At 34.3% G+C, this 18,599-nt stretch overlaps 1 protein-coding gene across 2 annotated transcripts; it reads left to right on the top strand.

Annotated features, from left to right (window-relative positions):
* Positions 1–11,396: 11,396 nt before the first annotated feature.
* On the top strand, positions 11,397–18,583 carry AGD5 (ARF-GAP domain 5). 2 transcript variants are annotated; one of them, XM_047296718.2, is made up of 11 exons: positions 11,397–11,629; positions 12,619–12,677; positions 12,857–12,947; positions 13,391–13,445; positions 13,561–13,651; positions 13,788–13,995; positions 16,001–16,226; positions 16,365–16,543; positions 16,797–17,102; positions 17,197–17,255; positions 18,171–18,583. In XM_047296718.2, the coding sequence occupies exons 1-11, from the start codon at positions 11,579–11,581 to the stop codon at positions 18,346–18,348; spliced, it is 1,503 nt and encodes a 500-aa protein (XP_047152674.1). In that variant the 5' UTR covers positions 11,397–11,578; the 3' UTR covers positions 18,349–18,583. The 2 variants fall into 2 exon arrangements, with proteins under 2 accessions (XP_047152674.1, XP_087966399.1); XM_088110273.1 differs by lacking the exon at positions 11,397–11,629 and adding an exon at positions 11,664–11,820.
* The last annotated feature ends 16 nt before the right edge of the window (positions 18,584–18,599 follow it).

The following is an 18,599-nucleotide window of genomic DNA, read 5'->3' as shown; positions in this document are numbered from 1 at the left end:
GTTTCGTGAATAGGAGAAGCTCGTGTTTCGTGTGTCGATAGTCGGAGCGGTTCTTTTCGAGTTGGCAAGGTGATCATCTTCCGGTTTGTTCGTCGAAGGAAGGTTTTATCTATCTGTTTTTATTCACTCTTATTGTAATTTGTGAAACTGATTTTAGTGAAAACGTTAATAACTTCTTATAGTGATTAACAACTGGACGTAGATTCTTTTGAATCGAACCAGGATAAAAATTCAGTGTGTCAATTTTTCTACTCCCTATACTCGTTACTGTTTTATGCACATCAACTGTTTGAGAAATTTTCTCTAAGAAAATTAAATTTCTAAAACGGACCATCTTATTACGAGTTTGACTGAACACGCTTTCCGCTTTATTAATTTATTCCGCTATACGACTCTGTAACGGTACCGATTGTTTCGACAATAAATTTAATTTAACTTCATTTATAAAAACACATTTGAAACAGAGTTTATAAATTTAATTTATATTAACTCAATTTTCTTAAATTTAATTTGTACCGAAAGAAAATTTTAACAAATAAATTAATGAGTAAAATATTTCATTTTTAAAATTATTTTATTAAAATAAGTTTGTGTACAAGAAATCTATTTTATCAAAGTTTATAAATGTAAAGTTCCAATTCCCATATCATTTAAGCGTGTTAAATATAAGAACTTTTTTTATTTTAAAATTAGGATGGATCATTTTGTAAATTTATAAACTTAATTATAACTTTAAAATAAAATAAATGAAAAATATTAAACTTTTACACAAACAAACATAAGCAAATATTTATAAAATTTCCATATTCTCATCAATTACATAGTTCCAGAAGCATCTGTATACTTATTTATTCTCGTATAACGCATATCTTATACGATCATAGCAACAAATACAATCAAAACAAATAAATGTACGAGTGAGCTAACAAAATAAACATCAAAACACCAATATCACACTTATATCTCAAATGTTAAGTCCTTATTACAATCCTATCACATCAAATACAATTAACACATAGTAAGACTTTAACAAGCAATAAAATTACCACCCATACATTCCCTTATAAGGAACCATGACCAACACACTAGTTCTACACAACTTGTCCACTAAAGGTAATCTTGTGTCAATACCAACCATCTCTATAAACGTATGTCTCCTTCCAAACTTCATCGCACCATCCCTGTTTACTAAAATAAAACAATTTGAGTACTCCTCCACCACAACTTCGAACCTGTCTCCCCTGCTCCTCAAGCTACTCACATCAACTCTAAACTCAACATGAGCCAAAACCCTACGACGAGACATTCATCCCTTTCTACCCCTCATAATGAAAAGGCAGCACTCGAATCCTAATCTATTCTACCGCCCCTCTAGACGAAGAGACTCATCTCTTCCACCGTCTCTTATGTTACCAATGAGGAGCATTGGTACTTTGAAGATAAAAGATTTTGATGATGCTGCAAGTGATAAAACTCGAAGAATCAAGTTATAATTGTTTTAAAAGCACTTTCATAGTTTGCAAATGTATTAGGAAATATTTCAACTTGTAAACACTTAGAAATCTCGTATCTTTAAGTTAGTTACGTATATAATCGATTATATGGTAGAATAATCGATTATCATGAGCTTTCCTGAAAAACCATTTCGCTCTGGAATAATCGATTATTACTTCAATTAATCGATTATTATTGGTCCTGATGAGAACTGCCCAAGTCCCTGGAATAATCGATTGTTCCTCAGGATAATCAATTATCACTTGTTGAAAAACCCTGTAACGGACTTGAATAATCGATTATCACTAACAATAATCGATTATCACTGGCAGTTGTAATGTGTCTTTTCAATTTCAGACCAGCTGTCTATATATAGTTGTTTTAAAACCCTTAGAGGGTTAACCTGAACTTTTCATTTTGAGAGTATTAGAGCTTTGTGCCTAAGGGAAGCTCTTTGAGAGTGAAAAAGGATCTATGTCATTTGAGAATACAGTTTGTCTGAGGAAGTTCTCAAGTGATAGAGTTGCTTAAGTCAAGTCTTGTGAATAGGAGAAGCTCGCGCTTAGTGTGTCTAAGGTCGGAGCGGTTCTCTTCAAGTTGGCTAAGCAGGTTCTTCCGGTTCGTTTGTCGAAGGAAGGTTCTTTCGTTCGTTTGTCGGACGAAAGGTGTTCTCGTTTCTTAATCTTTACTTCATATCTTGTAATCTGTATAAACATTATTTTAGTGAAAAAGGTTAATCACTATTCATAGTGATTAACGACTGGACATAGAATCTTTTGATTCGAACCAGGATAAAATTTTTGTGTTGATTTTCTTGAACTCTACCCTCTTTAAACTCTTAGCACATCAACTGTTTGATAAAAGTTCTCTAAGAAAAGAAATTTTTGAAAACCGACTATTTTAACTTGATTTATTGACCGCTACACGCATTCTGCTTACTTTATTCCGTTGTGTGAATCTACGATACCGGTTGTCCTGATACCGACATCTTAAAAACAAGAGATCTACCTTTCTGCCCCTCACAAGAGAAAAGGTGACTACCTTTCTACCTCCTCAAAAGAGAAAAAGTATAACCCCGGATTAATGAAGTATAACAAGAAAACATACTAAAGAAACATAACCACCATCACACCACATTGTTGATTCAACACCATGACTCTTTCACTAAGCAAAACAATATTCACAGAACCATTACCTCTCTCGTCGTAACTCATCCTCTTCCCTTGCCTCACAAAGGCAATAATAACCTCTTTCCACTGCATTGTACAAGCGAAAGATAAACCCCAACTTTAAGGGTATCATCGCCAACCATAATGGATCACTTCCTACTTTTGGAGAAGTCAATAATAGCTTTAAAGATCTCACAACTCACATTTGGCTCACTCAATTATTTATCCTGTAACCAGTCCCAAAATCACTCCAACAAAATACTCCCATGTTACCCAATGGTGTATCTAAGCTAAATAGATAGTTTAGTGCCAAGAGAGTCATACATCATCAAGAAACACATTCCAATAGACACATGACTTTGCACACAACCATATCACCCATTATAATAGATCCACGGTGTTATCTCAAGGTGTCTAAAACTATAATTCATTGAAACATCACTTGGCAACACCAAAATGCATGCAAACATATGTAATAAACCAATGTAGTCAAGCACCGAACAAGATCATACATTTTCTGACTTGAAACAAATGAACAACACCACATTATAAAGTTAGCTCCTCATACCTAGTTCGCTCTATCAAACACAACCACTCTCGATTCGAACTTTGCCACTTATGGCTTTCCACTTTTGCGTTCATTCTCTGACGTGCAACCGGTCTATCTCATGGCGCCTTCTACTCATCCTACCCAACCTCAAGTTAAGAACTCACCTAAGTTCGAACTCTTGCCCCTCTGTATTATCACACACAACAATAGCCACCAAATCGTGTTTTGATTATATGATCATATAATAAATGTATAATTCATTCTTTACTACACTATCACAATTACCAATTCCTAAAATAACACACACTACTTACACTACTTAAGGTTTGCACACACAACTTTTAACCCATAACAACAAGCTCTTACCATATTAATCACATAACCTTAGTGAAAATAAGTCTTATATTAACTAAGATATTTCTATAGCTAACTTATATATAAAAGTTAAGAGTCTTACAATAAAATGATGGTTACTTTCAATATCATATTACAAGTAAAACAAAATGCCTTTTAAATTTATATTGTAATTAATATTTTATACAAAATTTTAATAAATACTCTGATATTTTTTTTAATGTATATGGTTTATGAAGTTTTTGTCTTGGATTAATTTATCTCAATAGGAAGATGAATAAAATCTAATTAATAAATAATTTTAAAAAACAAATGGAAATAATGTCAAGACTTTGAATTGGGATATTAACTACTTCTATGTTAATTTGATTCTATATGATTATTTAACTAAATGAAAAGAGAAAACAGAAAAAGAAAGCTTTCAACATCTTTAGTTTGGTATGATTAAATAATATAGTCAAAATGATTAAAGCGGTGGATGATTAAGCAATTGATTTCCCTATCACAAAAGGTAAACAATGAACAATTAGTCAAATGATTAAGATGAATTAACTAACAAAGTGAATATAAATAATATTGTTTTCTTTTTTAAGGACATTATCCATATGAAAGCAAAGGGTAAAAAATGGGCAAAGTAGGTCCAACCATTTGTGGAAGTCACATGGCTCCTATGACTTTGGTACACCCACTCTCATTTTATAATTTGTTCACTAATATTTATTTCTCATAATTTCTTTGGCATTCTGCATTTCATCATTCCGCACAATGCATTTTACTCCTAAAATAAGGTTTTGCCACCATGTTTTGCTTTGCCTTCACACCAAAGTTTTTTCAAGATATCTCCCGATACTTTATATAGTATATTGAACTAATCTTCCAAAATATCATATCATATAGGAGTTACAATTATGAAAGTTACATGAATAGAGCTTCTGTTAAAAAGTTTGCAGGTAGGGCAATTCTCATAATATATTACATAAGGTAAATCTTAATGTGAAAGTGAAAAATAGAAGCAGATGTCTTAACTATGATGTAAATTTACTTTAGTATGTATATATTTCATTTTAAAAAATTCATTTTATAAAATTAAATTAATTAAATTTATTATTTTAGGAGTTATTAAAGTTTATTTTATCAATTTCTTTTTAAATTTGTTGTGTCATCCATATTATTCATAGCAATTTATTTTCAAACGCGAGATTTCGAACATTTGATGTTAGATATGTTCTTTCATCAACTGTATAAATGAATAAATTATATTATATAATAAATATAAATATTATTTATAATTTTTTTAGTAAGATTCAACATAAAATATATTTTATAAGAAAATTTTGTTAAAAAATTAGTAATTTAATTATATCACGCACTATAAAATTACACAATTTTCGAGGAGTTATTTTTAGCATTACCGACGGTTTTAACCCTGAAAAATATGTTTTCCGTAGTTGAAAAAAGTGCGGGTAAAAGTAGCATCGTTAAACATTACCAGCGGTTTTTTTTCAAAACCGTCGCAATTATCCCGGGTTTCGTAAAACCACCGGAAATAGCCGGGATTTTATAAAAACCGTCGGAAATAACCGGAGTTTTACGAAAACCGCTGGAAATAGCCAAGGTTTCACAAAAACCGTCTCTATTTGCAGGGGTTGTCTCCAGAACTGCCGGAAATAGTTGGGCTTGCACAAAACCGCCCCTACTTACAAGGGTTTCCTCCAAAACCGTCGGTAATGTAGTAATTTAATTTTTTAGTAATTTAAATTATTTAATCATCATAACAAATGTTTTAATAATAAATCAGAATTAATAAATAACCAAATTAAATATTATTATATAAAATAAACTATAAACGTTAGAAATACAATTAATTTGTCAAAAACTGATACACTCAAAAACTCCCTGATTCTATTACATAATTTCTATTTTATACATAGGAACTAACTGTAAAACTAGTTGGCTAACTATCCTAGGTGAAAACAACTTCCTATAGCAAGTAAATTCCAGCATAAGCTTTTCTTTCCAAAGTAATTTTTCTTTTTGTTTACCATGTAGTAGGTTCCAAAGTCCAGTTGTCTTCCTCTTCACCTGCTATTGAGGTTGATGCAGCTCTTTAAATCAAAGAAATGGAGTTCTTGACAACCTATAGCAGATGTAGCTTTCCTGGTTCAACCCTTTTCAAGTTTTAAGCTATATAATGTTGAACAAAAGTAATATGTAGAGAATTGCAAGAGTGTCAAAATTGGAAACAGAGATAATATGGAAAATGCATCAATATCATTTATCTTCAAATTTTCAATGCTCCTCATTGATAACAAAATCTACATATTATATTGTATTGAACATATATCCTCTCTACGAAAGTAATAGTCTAAACGACTTGTAAGCAATTGTTGATTGCAATTCTGAAGAGAAGTAAAACATTTATTGTTGAAACTTAGAGGAGTTAAGGAAATCCAGGCAGCGTATCAGAGGATACCAAGATTATTTAGTACCAGGAGTGGTGCGAATACTCAGCTAGTCTAGGGTAACGAGAAGTTATTCGCTGACTAGAGATACTAGGAGTGGTGAAGAATACTACACAATCGGAAGTGGATGAAACTCAACTAGGCAGCATATTGGGGGATGCCAGGAATGCCTAGGGATACAAGGAGTGGTGATAATACTCAGTTGTGATCTTGTTTAAGATTATAGTGAAACCCTCTATGGATAGAGGAAACTGGACGTAGCTTAGTTGGAGTGAACCAGTATAAAAATACCTGTTCATTTATTTTTTTAATTTTGTCTAAATGCTTCTCTTACTAAACCTGCAGTTGCATTTTAGTTTTAAATATAATAGCTTTCCATACTAAATGATTATTCATTAAAAAGAAAAGCTCTTACAAACTCTGCAACAATTATCCTATGTAGCACAAAGAAAATAATTCATTGAGTAAAATCATTTACAAAGTCGAGCGTTTAACAACTATTTAAAAATCTTATTGTAAGATCCTATGTATTTATATATATTTTAGAAGATGGGGTCCTTCAATTATTGAATTTTTTAAGAAGCACAATTATTGCTTGGAAGCACCAGCCGCCCCATAGGAAGAAGTTGATTATTGTATTTGGCAAATGGAGAGCAGCAATTGTCATTTTTTTTTGGCTTCTTTTGAAATGATTGTGCATTCATTCTATGGAAGTAGAAAGTGGAAGTGAAACTGTGTGTGGGTGTCATTTTTCTCCAAAACTAATTCCTCTCTCTAAAACTTCAACAAATACTTCCTCTGACTTCTCTCTAGATTTCCAGCACCTTGAACCATAGGAATTCAATTCTGATGCTACCATGGCCTCCGCGAAGTAGAGGGCTTCATTTCAACCGAACGTTTTCGTCGTTCCGATCGGGGCAAAGTTCTTGGCTGTAGGATGGTTGTAGGAATAATATGTTTGAGATCATATTATGATTATTTGATGAATAATTTTGTGTTTAGTGTATCCTTCTTTGCTATGAATCCGTATGAGTGATTTATATTGTTGCAAATCTGGAAAAAAGGGTGAAACAATGGGTTTTTTGGGTTTCTGGAAAATTTGGTGTGATTCTGCCGAATTTTGTAGAATGCGCGTACGTCCAATTTTGGTGAGTCAAAATTGGACGTTCGTCCAATTTGCTCGACCAATTAGTGGTCGGCCAAAATAGTACAAGCGTTCGGTTTTGGCGTTCTAAGGTAGCGACAGTTCGCGTTCGTCCATAGGTAATAGCGAGCGTTCGCGTTCGTCCATAGGTAGTAGCGAGCGTTTGGCATTGATGTTCCTTGTTCTCTGATAGCGAACGTCCATAGGTTGTAGCGAGCGTTCGGTCTTGATGTTCCTTGTTCTCAGATAGCGAATGTCCATAGGTAGTAGCGAGCGTTCGGTCTTGATGATGTTTGTTCTCAGGTAGCTAGTGTTTGGTCTTAATTTGGTACCCTAAGGTTTAGTTTGAATACGTTCGGCCAATACTTTAGGTGTTCGGCAGAGTGCTCTAGGCGTTCAAGTAAGACTCAAAACGTTCGTTCTTATAGTGTTAGGTTAATTGGGTTTCAAGCTTAGCGTTCGTCCTTATAGTGTTCGGTTAAATTGGCTTCGACCTTAGCGTTCGGTCTTATAGTGTTCTGTCTCATAGCGATCGTTTATAAGGAATGATCTTTATTGATGATGTTGTTCGGAGGTAGCGATCGATTAATAAGTAGTGATCAGTCGTGATGATGCATGATTCAGGTAGTGATCATTCATAGGTAGTGCTCGGTTTGGATGATGCTTGTCTCAGGTAAGGATCGTTAATAGTTAGTGGTCGTTTGTAGGGAACGTCCGGTCTCGATGATGTTGCCCTCAGATAGTGTTCGTCAGAGGCAGTGTTCAATGAGATTTGATCTTTGAACGTTCGTTCCAATAGTGTTCGAAATAATAGTATTTGTTCTAGTAGAGTTCGCTGTCTTAGCGTGAAGCCTAAGTGCTTGATCTTAGCGTTCGATCTTTTGGTGTTCGACCTAATGGTATCCGGTCTAATAGCGTTTGGCGTTTAGCGTCGAGGCTAAGTGATCAATCTTAACGTTCGTGTAAATAATATTCGATATAATATGGAGTTCTTTGTTTTAGCGTTCGACCCAGTAGCGTTTAATCAAATAGCGTTCGGCCTAATATTGTTCGATCTGGTGTTCGGTTTTGAGCGTTCGGCCTAGTGTTTGATCTCAGTGTTCGTTCTAAGAGTGTTCGGTCAATATGGTGTTCTGGGTTTTAACGTTCGTCTCAATAGTACATGATCCCCTAGCGTTCGTTCAAATAGGATTCAATCAAATAGTGTTCAGTATGGAACGTTCGGCCAGATTGTGTTGGATCTCATAGCGTCCGTCCAAATAGTGTTCGGTCTTATAGTGTTTGGTGAATAGCGGTGTCCAGTAGCGTTCGTCCAGTAGCGTTCGTCCTGTAGCGTTCGTTCAATAGAGTTCGGTGAATAGTGCTCATTCAAATAGTATTCTACAAATAGTGTTGGATTCTGAGTTTGAATTGAATTATGTGTACAAATGTTTGGAATATATGTTGTAATGTGATATATGTGAATGCATGAGATATGATAAATTACTGTGATGAATGTATTTTATGATGTTGATATGGGATTATGCATTTGCTCATGATATGAGTATTATGGGGAGATTTTGTAATGGTATAATATGAGTTAAGGAATATGAGCATGGTATGAGTCTCCTGGAGAGATTCTGTAATGATATGGTATTTGTGTATATATTGATGTTGAGGGTCCTGTAGTTGGATGTCCTGGTCTATGTGTCGGTTTTGGACATAGTGAGGGGACTAATCTTGTGAATGATATGGAGGGTCAGATGTCCTGGTCTATGTGCCGGTTTTGGACATAGTGAGGGGACTAAGAATGGCATCACAAGTAGGGAACCTTTCGTTGAATTGCTCATTAACGTTCATCCTGATGAGTGTTTATTGGGTACTGTGGGACGAGTGTCCAATAGTAATTGTGGTACGATGGTATGAGGGTGTCTGACTTAATTATTATATGACATTTGTATTGAAGTAATTATACATGCTTTATAAATGATTTGTTGCATGTTAGCTCATCCTACTTGTTTGTGTTTGTGTTTGTGCGATGATCGTATAATTCATTATACAGGAGCAGATGAAGGAACGTCGTCTGATCCTGTGCAAATGAAGAAAGAGATGGAAGAACAAATTAGAAGGATTCCATGTTATATTTGCAGTTAAATCTGAGCTTAAAACATGTATAGATTTAAGTGTGAGATTACGTGGTGTTACCGTAAATGTATTATTACGATATTTAAATTTTGAATTATTAAAGTGTGAATTTTTGGGATGTTACACTTATACTCGATGAAAGTGCTATATAAGGATGGTTGCGAAAAAGATTTTTTATTAACACTATTCAACCTCTTATAGTTTATGGAGTACTTCAAAAGTATTATGTGTCATGCTTATTTCAAATCCTTCTATGATAAAGTAGGACTTTATTTTGCTTAACCATGCCTAAGGGGCTTGTCTAAGTCCATAGAGAGCCTTTTTAAGTTTGTAAAGTTTGTTTTCAACACTTAATACCTCACAATACCATAGAGAGCCTTTTTAAGATTGTTCTACGTATACTTCTTCTACTATTTCTCTATGTAAGAATGTGCTTATGACATCAAGTTGATGAACTTGCCATTCCCTACCTGCTGCAATGGACAAAATTAGCCAACAAATGCCTCAGTGTAATTAATGCTAGCTTGTTGAGCGTATCCATTAGCCACAAGTCATGCCTTACACTTGTCATTTTCACCTTTCTTATTTATCTTAGTCTTGAAAAACCATTTGACACCAATCTTCTTTGCTCTTGGCGATAGATCAGTGAGTTACCAAGTGTCATTTCTTTCGATTGCTTTAATTTCATTTTTCATAGCATCCCTCCATACTTGACTTTTAGCTGCTTCCTCAAAAGTGAGAGGATCATTAGTCATAATCATAGTGAGTTGTTGCATTTCCTGGGTGAGATGCTTCACATCATCAGTTATTTCTTCTGATAATCCAACTCCAAATTCATAGTCCTACATGCATATTGGTGGCTTTCTGTTGCGTTCAAGGACTCTGCTTCTTATAATTTATGAACTCTCGGCTATTTCAGGATTTGATTTCCCGGTGAATCCTGAGTCAACATCAACTACTTTTGGTTTGGATTCTTCACTAACTCCTATGTGCATGCATTTGATACTTTTCTCATCCAGCTTTTGGCGGGTTGCATCAGGAATATGCACATATCATATGCAACCAAACACCTTGAGGCAACTCACTGTTGGCTTTCTTTCTTCCCATTCTTCTTCTGGTGTCATATCTGTCAAAGTTGAGGTAGGACATCTAATGAGAACATAGGTGGCTTGATTTACTGCTTCTGGCCAGTACTTATGTGGAACCTCACAAGCTATAAGCATGAACCTGATCATATTTATCAGTGTGCGATTATTCCTCTCAGGCACTCCATTTTGTTGTAGGGAGTATGCAATAGAACGTACCTCTTATGGCTGTGAGACTCTAGGGAAATTACACCATAGATATCTGAATGAATAATTTGCAGAGGTTTGGGTGCTCTTCATGCACTTTTCTTTGGGAAGGGATTACGTTGTTGTTTTCTTCGGCTCTTTATACCCTTGTTCCGCTATTGTCCAATATTCCTTGGATCTCAATAAATTTTCCATTAGCATGGACCTGTGATCATAATCACCATCAAACCTAGGAATACTAAGGAAACTATTACTGTTAGCCATTGTGTTTTTGTTTCTGAATATCAGGCCCGTGAGTGGCAATGATACCAATGTTAATTTCTAATGGCTATGTATAAGAATGCAAAAGCTTAATTTATTTCAGTAATATGAATGGCATTAAATAGCCCGTACAAAGAGAAAACGAAAAACTAATCCATACTTAAATTATGACTAAATATAAGGTACACGCTTGAAAAGTTGTTCATAAAAATCTTGGGTCTTGTGTCGGTCTTGTGAGAAAACTATATGATGTCCCCATCTTAAAATCAATTAATTGTTGTTTTACGAGAAAATTGATAAAATTTTTAAAATTGAATTAAAATAAATGTTTTATAAATAAATACTAAAATAAATCTTTAAACTAATATAAAGTTTTATGATTTTTTTTTTAAAAATAGTATAACAAGCATTTTCCTCGAATTTGAATTGGCTTACTTTTAAAAAGTTAATATAAAACTTTAACTTAATTGACGCGCAAAAAAGAGATATGCACGAAAAGCCAAAATAAGAGAGCGAAGGGAGAAAATATGGCATAATCGCATATATTAAAAGTCAAAGTGCGATATCTATTTCTCCTTCGTTCCTCCTCTTCTTCATTCTTCTCTTCGTAACAGAGATCACAAACTAGAGAGAGAGAGAGGAGAGAGAAAGCGCATTGAAAGACCTATTTGCCCTTCGATCTTCTTCGCCTTTCTCTCTCGCCGACGCCCAACCTTTTCATTAGCATCATGAACGAGAAGGCCAACGTTTCCAAAGAGCTCAACGCCAAACACAAGAAGGTTTTTCCCCATTTTCTATCCAATTCTCCACGATTTTCCTCTGAATATTATCAATACGCTAATGCGCCATTTCCGAATTTCGTAAACTTTGATTCAACGATGGAATGGTGAAAGGAGAATTCCGAATTGCTGGATTTGATTCGATCGCTTTCCGATTCACTTATCCAGAAATCGAACTTCGGAATCGCGAGGTTGTGTGATTGCATACTGTATGACGTAATTGTTTGATGCGTATTTTTGAAGTAAAAGGAAAAGAAATTTAGATGTGATGTGTGGAAATGGATCGATGATCGGTGGTAATGGATAAATGGTTATAGCTTAATTGATATGCGTGTTATATGTGTAGCAATTTTCGGGATTGAATTTAAAATTAAAAGAAAAGTTATGTAGAAATGGATCGAATGTTGGTGATGGTGGACTGAAGGCTGTAGTAAAATATTATGGAGCCGTTGGAAGCATTGTCGGTTGGAAAGCTATGGTAGCTCAAAATCTCTGTCGTTGATCTGGAGAAATGATCAGACTTTTTTTTGTTTTGGTGTTTCTTGTTTTATTGATTTTCCTCGATGATCACAAGTATTTGGGTGTTTGTGAGCTTATAATTGCGGAGAAGTTGATTCGTTGAGTTGGTTGCGGTTATAAGGAAAAAGCTTTGTGGGGATTTTATTTGATTTGAAAGAAAGAAAGAAATAAATAGATTATTATTATATATATATATATATATATATATATATATATATATATATATATATATTATATGAGCTGCAAAGGCCCATACTTCCTTTTTTATTTTGGATGGTTGGTTAATTTTCTTCATTAGAATGTCTATCAGTTTACATATATTCTTTTGCTATATATATTTGAAATCCTTATTTTTTAAATATGAACTTATGGATTGTTTCATGCATTGAAACTTATATACACTTTCTTTGACCCTTTCCCTTTTATCCTTTGATTGTATATTTCATATATACTTTAAATTGACTGTGCAGATTTTAGAAGGACTTCTTAAACTACCAGAGAATAAGGAGTGTGCTGACTGCAAAGCTAAGTATGTTTCTGGCTTATAAATGATCGAATCTTTATCTCACATCCTGATGTCAATAAGCATAGCAGAATATACTGATGCTAATCTGTCTGTGAAAATTGGATTTTCTTTGTGTATGAATTTTCTGAGACTTTTCTTTCTTTTTTCTTGTTCACAAATTTCTATTAAAATTTTATTTGCAGGGGCCCAAGATGGGCTAGTGTCAATCTTGGCATTTTTATATGCATGCAGTGTTCTGGTATACATAGAAGTCTTGGGGTACACATATCAAAGGTAATGTTATGTTCCTCGGTATTGTAAAAGTGATTGAATCTGTCGGTCTCTTGTAATGTTGTTTCTTAAAATGGTTTCTATTTGATCTATCAGAATCTAAATCAATAGGGGAAATTATGTATTATAGTCATCTTGTGTGGAAATAAAATCTTTGCGAATTCAATTATGAAATGTTAATTAATAGTCTAGACGATATTATTTATTGAGGCAAGGTGTATTATTTTCAAGCTCATTTCACTTGCTTGTTTGCTAAATACTGTCAACAAGGATTCTTAATGAGTAGCAGTAGTAGAAGGATATATGCCTTCTTTAGCTGGTAATTTGCATCTCGGTTGTCACCGTAAGTCTCTAAATATTAGTGTTAAATAAAGGCTGGTTCTAAATTTCAACTTGGTAGCAAAATTCTTATTTATTTATATGTTTAATTGGTAGCTTGACTGCAGGTTCGCTCAGCAACTTTGGACACTTGGCTTCCAGAGCAGGTTGCATTCATTCAACGTAAGGGAATCTAAACTGTCAGGACGTTGTGGTTATTTCGAGTTCTGTTAGTATGTATGCATTAGTTATATAGTCTTCTCATTATATTTGATTTTCTTTCTCTGGCCCTATATAGATATGGGAAATGAGAAGGCAAACAATTACTGGGAAGCAGAATTACCCCCAAATTATGATAGAGTTGGAATTGAAAATTTCATTCGTGCAAAGTATGTCTGTTGATGAACACTTTAACCAGACTGAATTTTTGTTCATTTCAATCTTTAAATAGTTAGAAATGTATGCTTATTATATGCACGTGGTGAAGATGATTCTTTGCTTTCAAATCATTGCATATAATTTAAGGTATGAAGAGAAGAGATGGGTTGCAAGGAATGAGAAACCAAAATCACCTTCTAGTTTTCGAGAAGAGAAAAGGCCCGTGGAAAGGGTTGGCCATAATCATGCAGTTGTGTCTGAGAATACTTTTGAGGATAGGAAGAAAATCAAACCTTCAAATGCTATTCCTGCTACAAGAATTTGTGTTCCTGCTCCTCCCAGAGGGCCTGAACTGGTAAGCGTTCTCTCCCCCTGTTCTCTCTCTCCCCCTGCAAGGTTACCAGTGGTGGATAGCAGAATATGCCAAAATTCTGCTATATAGCCTTGTAGTGGCACTATATCAGATATTTAACAATATTTCTCATATTGATATGGTGAATTATATGTGGCATTGTGGTTGTAGTGTTTGCTCTGCCATCAGAGTTTTGACTCATGATCAACAAGTATTTTTAGCAATTAAACTAATAAAAAAGGGAATGCATGGAGCTATAAGAAATAAGCTGTCAAGTTTAAATTTAGGATTTCTCCTTATTTTTAAGGAATAAAAATGGCCCAAATAGCTATTGAAAGAACAATGATCGGATTGGTGGTTTGGTAATGCTCCTCTAATCATGACAAAAATGAATAAAAGAACCCATCATGGCATTTTTCAAATTTTATTGGACTTAGAAATATACAAAAGAACATAGAATGAATTTGAGAGAGTGAATTTCCCTCTCTTAGGAGATATCAGATACAATGTATGATAGAGAATATAAGAGGATAGGAAAAAACATATCTCAAAACTTGGTACAACACAACAACTTTTCAATTAATTCTATTTAGACAACTTATTCTAACACTCCTCCTCAATCTGGAGTGTACAGATTGTATGTGCCAAACATGAAACACATAAATTCAATCTGAGGTCTTCTCAAGGATTTTGTTAATACATTTGAAAGTTGATCATTTGATATGACGAACTTAATACATATTTCTTTGGACAACAACTTTTCTTGAATAAAATGATTGTCAATTTCTATGTTTAGTTCTTTCATGAAATAATGGATTAGAGGCAACGTAGAGGAGCTTGGTTATCACAATACATCTTTATTGGCTAAATCTCACAAAAACCTATTTTCACCCATATAAGCTCACAAGTGAGGGATGCCATTGTTCTATACTCAACTTCAATAGTCGATTGAACAACAACATTTTATTTCTTGTTTTTCTAAGAGATAGTATCTTGTAGTAGAGCATCTCTCCATAAGAGAACTAATCCAATTAGTATTACAGTATCTATAGATTTGGGTGTTCCCATTATCTTCATAAAGTAGTCCTTGTCCTGTAGCTTTTTTGAGATACCTTAGAAAATGGATGACAACATTCCAATGATCAATACAAGGATTATGCATGAATTGATTCACAACACTAATTGCAAATGATATATCTAGTCTAGTAGTGGTAAGATAAATAAGTTCTTCAACCCATCTTCTGTATCTTTCTAGATTACTGAAAACTTCCTCATGTTCTGCCATTAATTTTTGATTTGGATCCTTAGGACAATTCAGTGGTTAACAATCAATCATACATGTCTCTTTAGGGATGTTAAGAGAATATTTCCTTTGAGTGATTATAACTCCTTTATTTGATATGCCCAAAAAATATTTGGGACTTCCAAAATCTTTTCTCTAAAAAATGATTGCATAGGTGTTCCTTTAACTTAGATATTCTAGCAACATCATTCGCTATAATGACTATATCATCAACATATTTTGTGGAGTACACATATTCTAGGGGAGGTGTGACAAATGCAAAATAAAATGGTTTGTCTCACTGTGTTTCAACCCAAAGGATTGAATAATGTGGCTGAACATTCCAAAACAAGCACATGGAGATTGCTTGAAACCATAGAAAGATCGACACAACTTACAATACAAACCATACAATTCACATTAGGTCTAACCCTATTGGCATAGCCCAACGACAAAAGTTTGACAATAGCCATTTTAGCCACTGGAGAAAAAGTAGGATTGTAGTCAAGCCCATAGATATGAGACATTAATTGACAACTATAATATATAAAATCATTTATATCAGTGTATTCATTCAATAACTTATATGATAACATAGATAAAGGACCTTGTCTTTTCTTTCTCTTTTCGGTAGAATAGAATTTTTTGACTTTCTTTTTGAAGTTGAAAGTTTCATGGTTTATTTATACTATTTTAGATGTGTGACAATGATCAATTTCCGAACAGGTAGCTCCCGTGGGAAAACCTCAACATGTTGATAAAGCAGAACCTGTTTCACCACCACCACAAGTTGAAACTTCAAAACAGACTACTGACACAACACAAAACTCCCCTCCAAAAGTTGACTTTTCTACGGATCTTTTTGACATGTTATCCATGGATGATCCAAGTGAAAAGGGCTCAGGTGCAGCTGAAGCTATTGCTGATGATAATAACTGGGCAGGTTTTCAGTGTATGTCACAGGCATCCTTTTGAAAAAGTACACCATGGAAGCACTAATGAAAGTGCTTATAGGCATTGTTTTTGAAACTTTTTGTTTTTAAATCTGCTGTGTTTGTCTTAGTTTTTAATTTTGTTGTTTATTGTTCAGCTGCTACAGAGGCATTGCCAGCTGCGAAGAATGATACCACAAAATCAGTTGACAGTAGACCTCAGTCCACTTCTGGAATTGAGGATTTATTTAAAGACTCACCTTCAGTTACAACAAGTTCAACTCCAGAAAACCCACAAAAAGATGTAAAAAATGATATCATGAGCCTCTTTGAGAAGGTATGTGCAGGTGCTTCAATATGTTTGTTGAAGCCTGAGTTTCTTTGTTAACATGATATATGGTTAGCACTCTTTCTTAAAATATAAACGTTCTGTTGCTATTTGTGCATTTCTCCTTGCCCAATGTGACTTATTATTATCCAAGACATCAGAAGAAGTCAATTTAGATGTTGATTCTCTATCCATAGATGTGCTGCTTTGTTATGGTATGCAAATAAGATTTTTTATGACCCAGTAAACTGGACATCTGCAGGGAAATGTTGTGTCTCCATTTGCAATGCATCAACAGCAGCTAGCCATGCTGGCACAGCAACAGACTCTTCTAATGGCTGCTGCTGCTAAATCTGGTGGTGTGGATTCCAAGTACTTGGCCAGCTTACAACAACAGTCTCTTCTAATGGCTGCTGCTGCTAAACCTGCCAGTGGGGATTCCAAAAACCCAGCTGGCATACAAAAACCTGGATCCAATATTCCTGTCCAAAGTTGGCCAGCTGCTGGCTATCCAGTCCCTGGTATAATGCCCATGGGAAATCAGGAAGAGTTGCAAAAACTAATGCAGGTAAATTATTCATGGAAGCATCAAGTTAATTGATTAATGATTTGTTCTTAACTGTTCAGCTATTCATTTATTTCTCTTCTAACTTCCATGGTAGACAATGAACTTGACTGCAGCGCATTCAGCAGGGAGTTCAGTTCAGTATCCACAATCTAGGTACAGCACTGTTTTGTTTCTAAACACTGTATTTAATTTCAGCATGGGTATTAGGAGTTTGGCCTGAACTATGAGCCAACCATTAGATTCTGAGTATCTTAGGTTGATATTGATGTCAACAAGAAGGACTCGTCATTCCCAAAATCATGTGTAGAGTCTATAGGCTGTGTGCTGCCAAAAGGCTATTTGGATTTGTTTTTAATTTTAGTTATTAAGGTTGATTTCTCTTAATAAAATTTTCTCCTTTGGCCAAATTAATCTTTTGGTTCTTCATTTCATTTAATTTGATCCCAAATTAATCTTTATTTTATTAACCTAAATTAATAAAATGTTTAATTTGGTTACTTCATTTTCAAAATTGTGTCAATATCTTCCTTTCGTTAAATTTACCGTTATGGTGTTAGCAAAATTATTCACAAGTCACTTTTATACTTTGTGACCACGGTCATCGTCAAGTCATTTAAATGGAAAGAACACATGCAATTAAAAAAAAAAGTGATAAAAAAAATTATTCTTTTCCTTTCAAAGTCAAGTGCCGGTGCCAACTAGTTACAGAATTCTCACATCGATCAATTTCTGGTTTCACTGTCCCATATGCTACTTCGAATTTATGTCCGTTATCTCATAGTGAACGCATGACAATGAGACATTCTTGTTACAACATTTTTTACAAATTTACGCGTATTGTGAAGGCTTTAGTGGCTGAAGATTATGTTTCAAATATGCTGTTAACGCTTGCAAATAAATTTCATTCACTTAAATAATTGATTCTGCTCATAGTACAGAATCCATGCAATGCTTCTACTTCATAGAAGTCATCATAGGAAAATATATGTCCATATTGTTTCTGTTGATTTTTCTATTTTTTTTATTTACGTTTCTCTTTTATAATTAACTAATAGCCTATTGTTGCAGTTACTATCCTATGGGGCAAGTTGCTCCAGTTAATGGTTCGTCTACAACGGGTGGAGCAAGTAAACCTGAGTCGGGATCTCTGGTATCATCAGCATATCCAATATCATCGACCACTTCAAAGACAGGGAGCGATTATGATTTCTCCTCTTTAACACAAGGAATGTTTGCAAAGCACTAATTTACCAGGGCTGGCCGGCAATGTCATACCATAGAAGATTAGTTAAAATTACAGACAAAGTGCCCTTTCTTTTTCTCTTCCCCTTGCCCCGTGTCGTTGGGTTGTAAACCATTTCTACACCTGCTGAGCTAGTTCACTTTTCTTCTTGTATCGGGTGATTGCTTCATTTGTGTCCATAGTTGTACTCACAATAAAAGTTTAGTGATATTAATTATTTTATTCTGTTTCTCTTTTACATCTTAATCAGTCTT

This window comes from Vigna umbellata, chromosome 3, assembly GCF_029865625.1.
Source record: "Vigna umbellata cultivar VRB3 chromosome 3, Vumbellata_1.0, whole genome shotgun sequence".
Lineage (NCBI taxonomy): Eukaryota > Viridiplantae > Streptophyta > Magnoliopsida > Fabales > Fabaceae > Vigna > Vigna umbellata.
The sequence above is the reverse complement of the archived record's forward strand: the minus strand, read 5'-3'. Positions and strand labels throughout refer to the sequence as shown.

Bases quoted from the DNA above. Each gene is read 5' to 3' on its own strand.
- AGD5 (XM_088110273.1), top strand. From the start codon at position 11,734: ATGGTGAAAGGAGAATTCCGAATTGCTGGATTTGATTCGATCGCTTTC. The intron at 11,821-12,618 runs GTTGTGTGATTG...TTGACTGTGCAG, and splicing joins TCGAACTTCGGAATCGCGAG to ATTTTAGAAGGACTTCTTAA. The intron at 13,446-13,560 runs GTAAGGGAATCT...GGCCCTATATAG, and splicing joins GCAGGTTGCATTCATTCAAC to ATATGGGAAATGAGAAGGCA.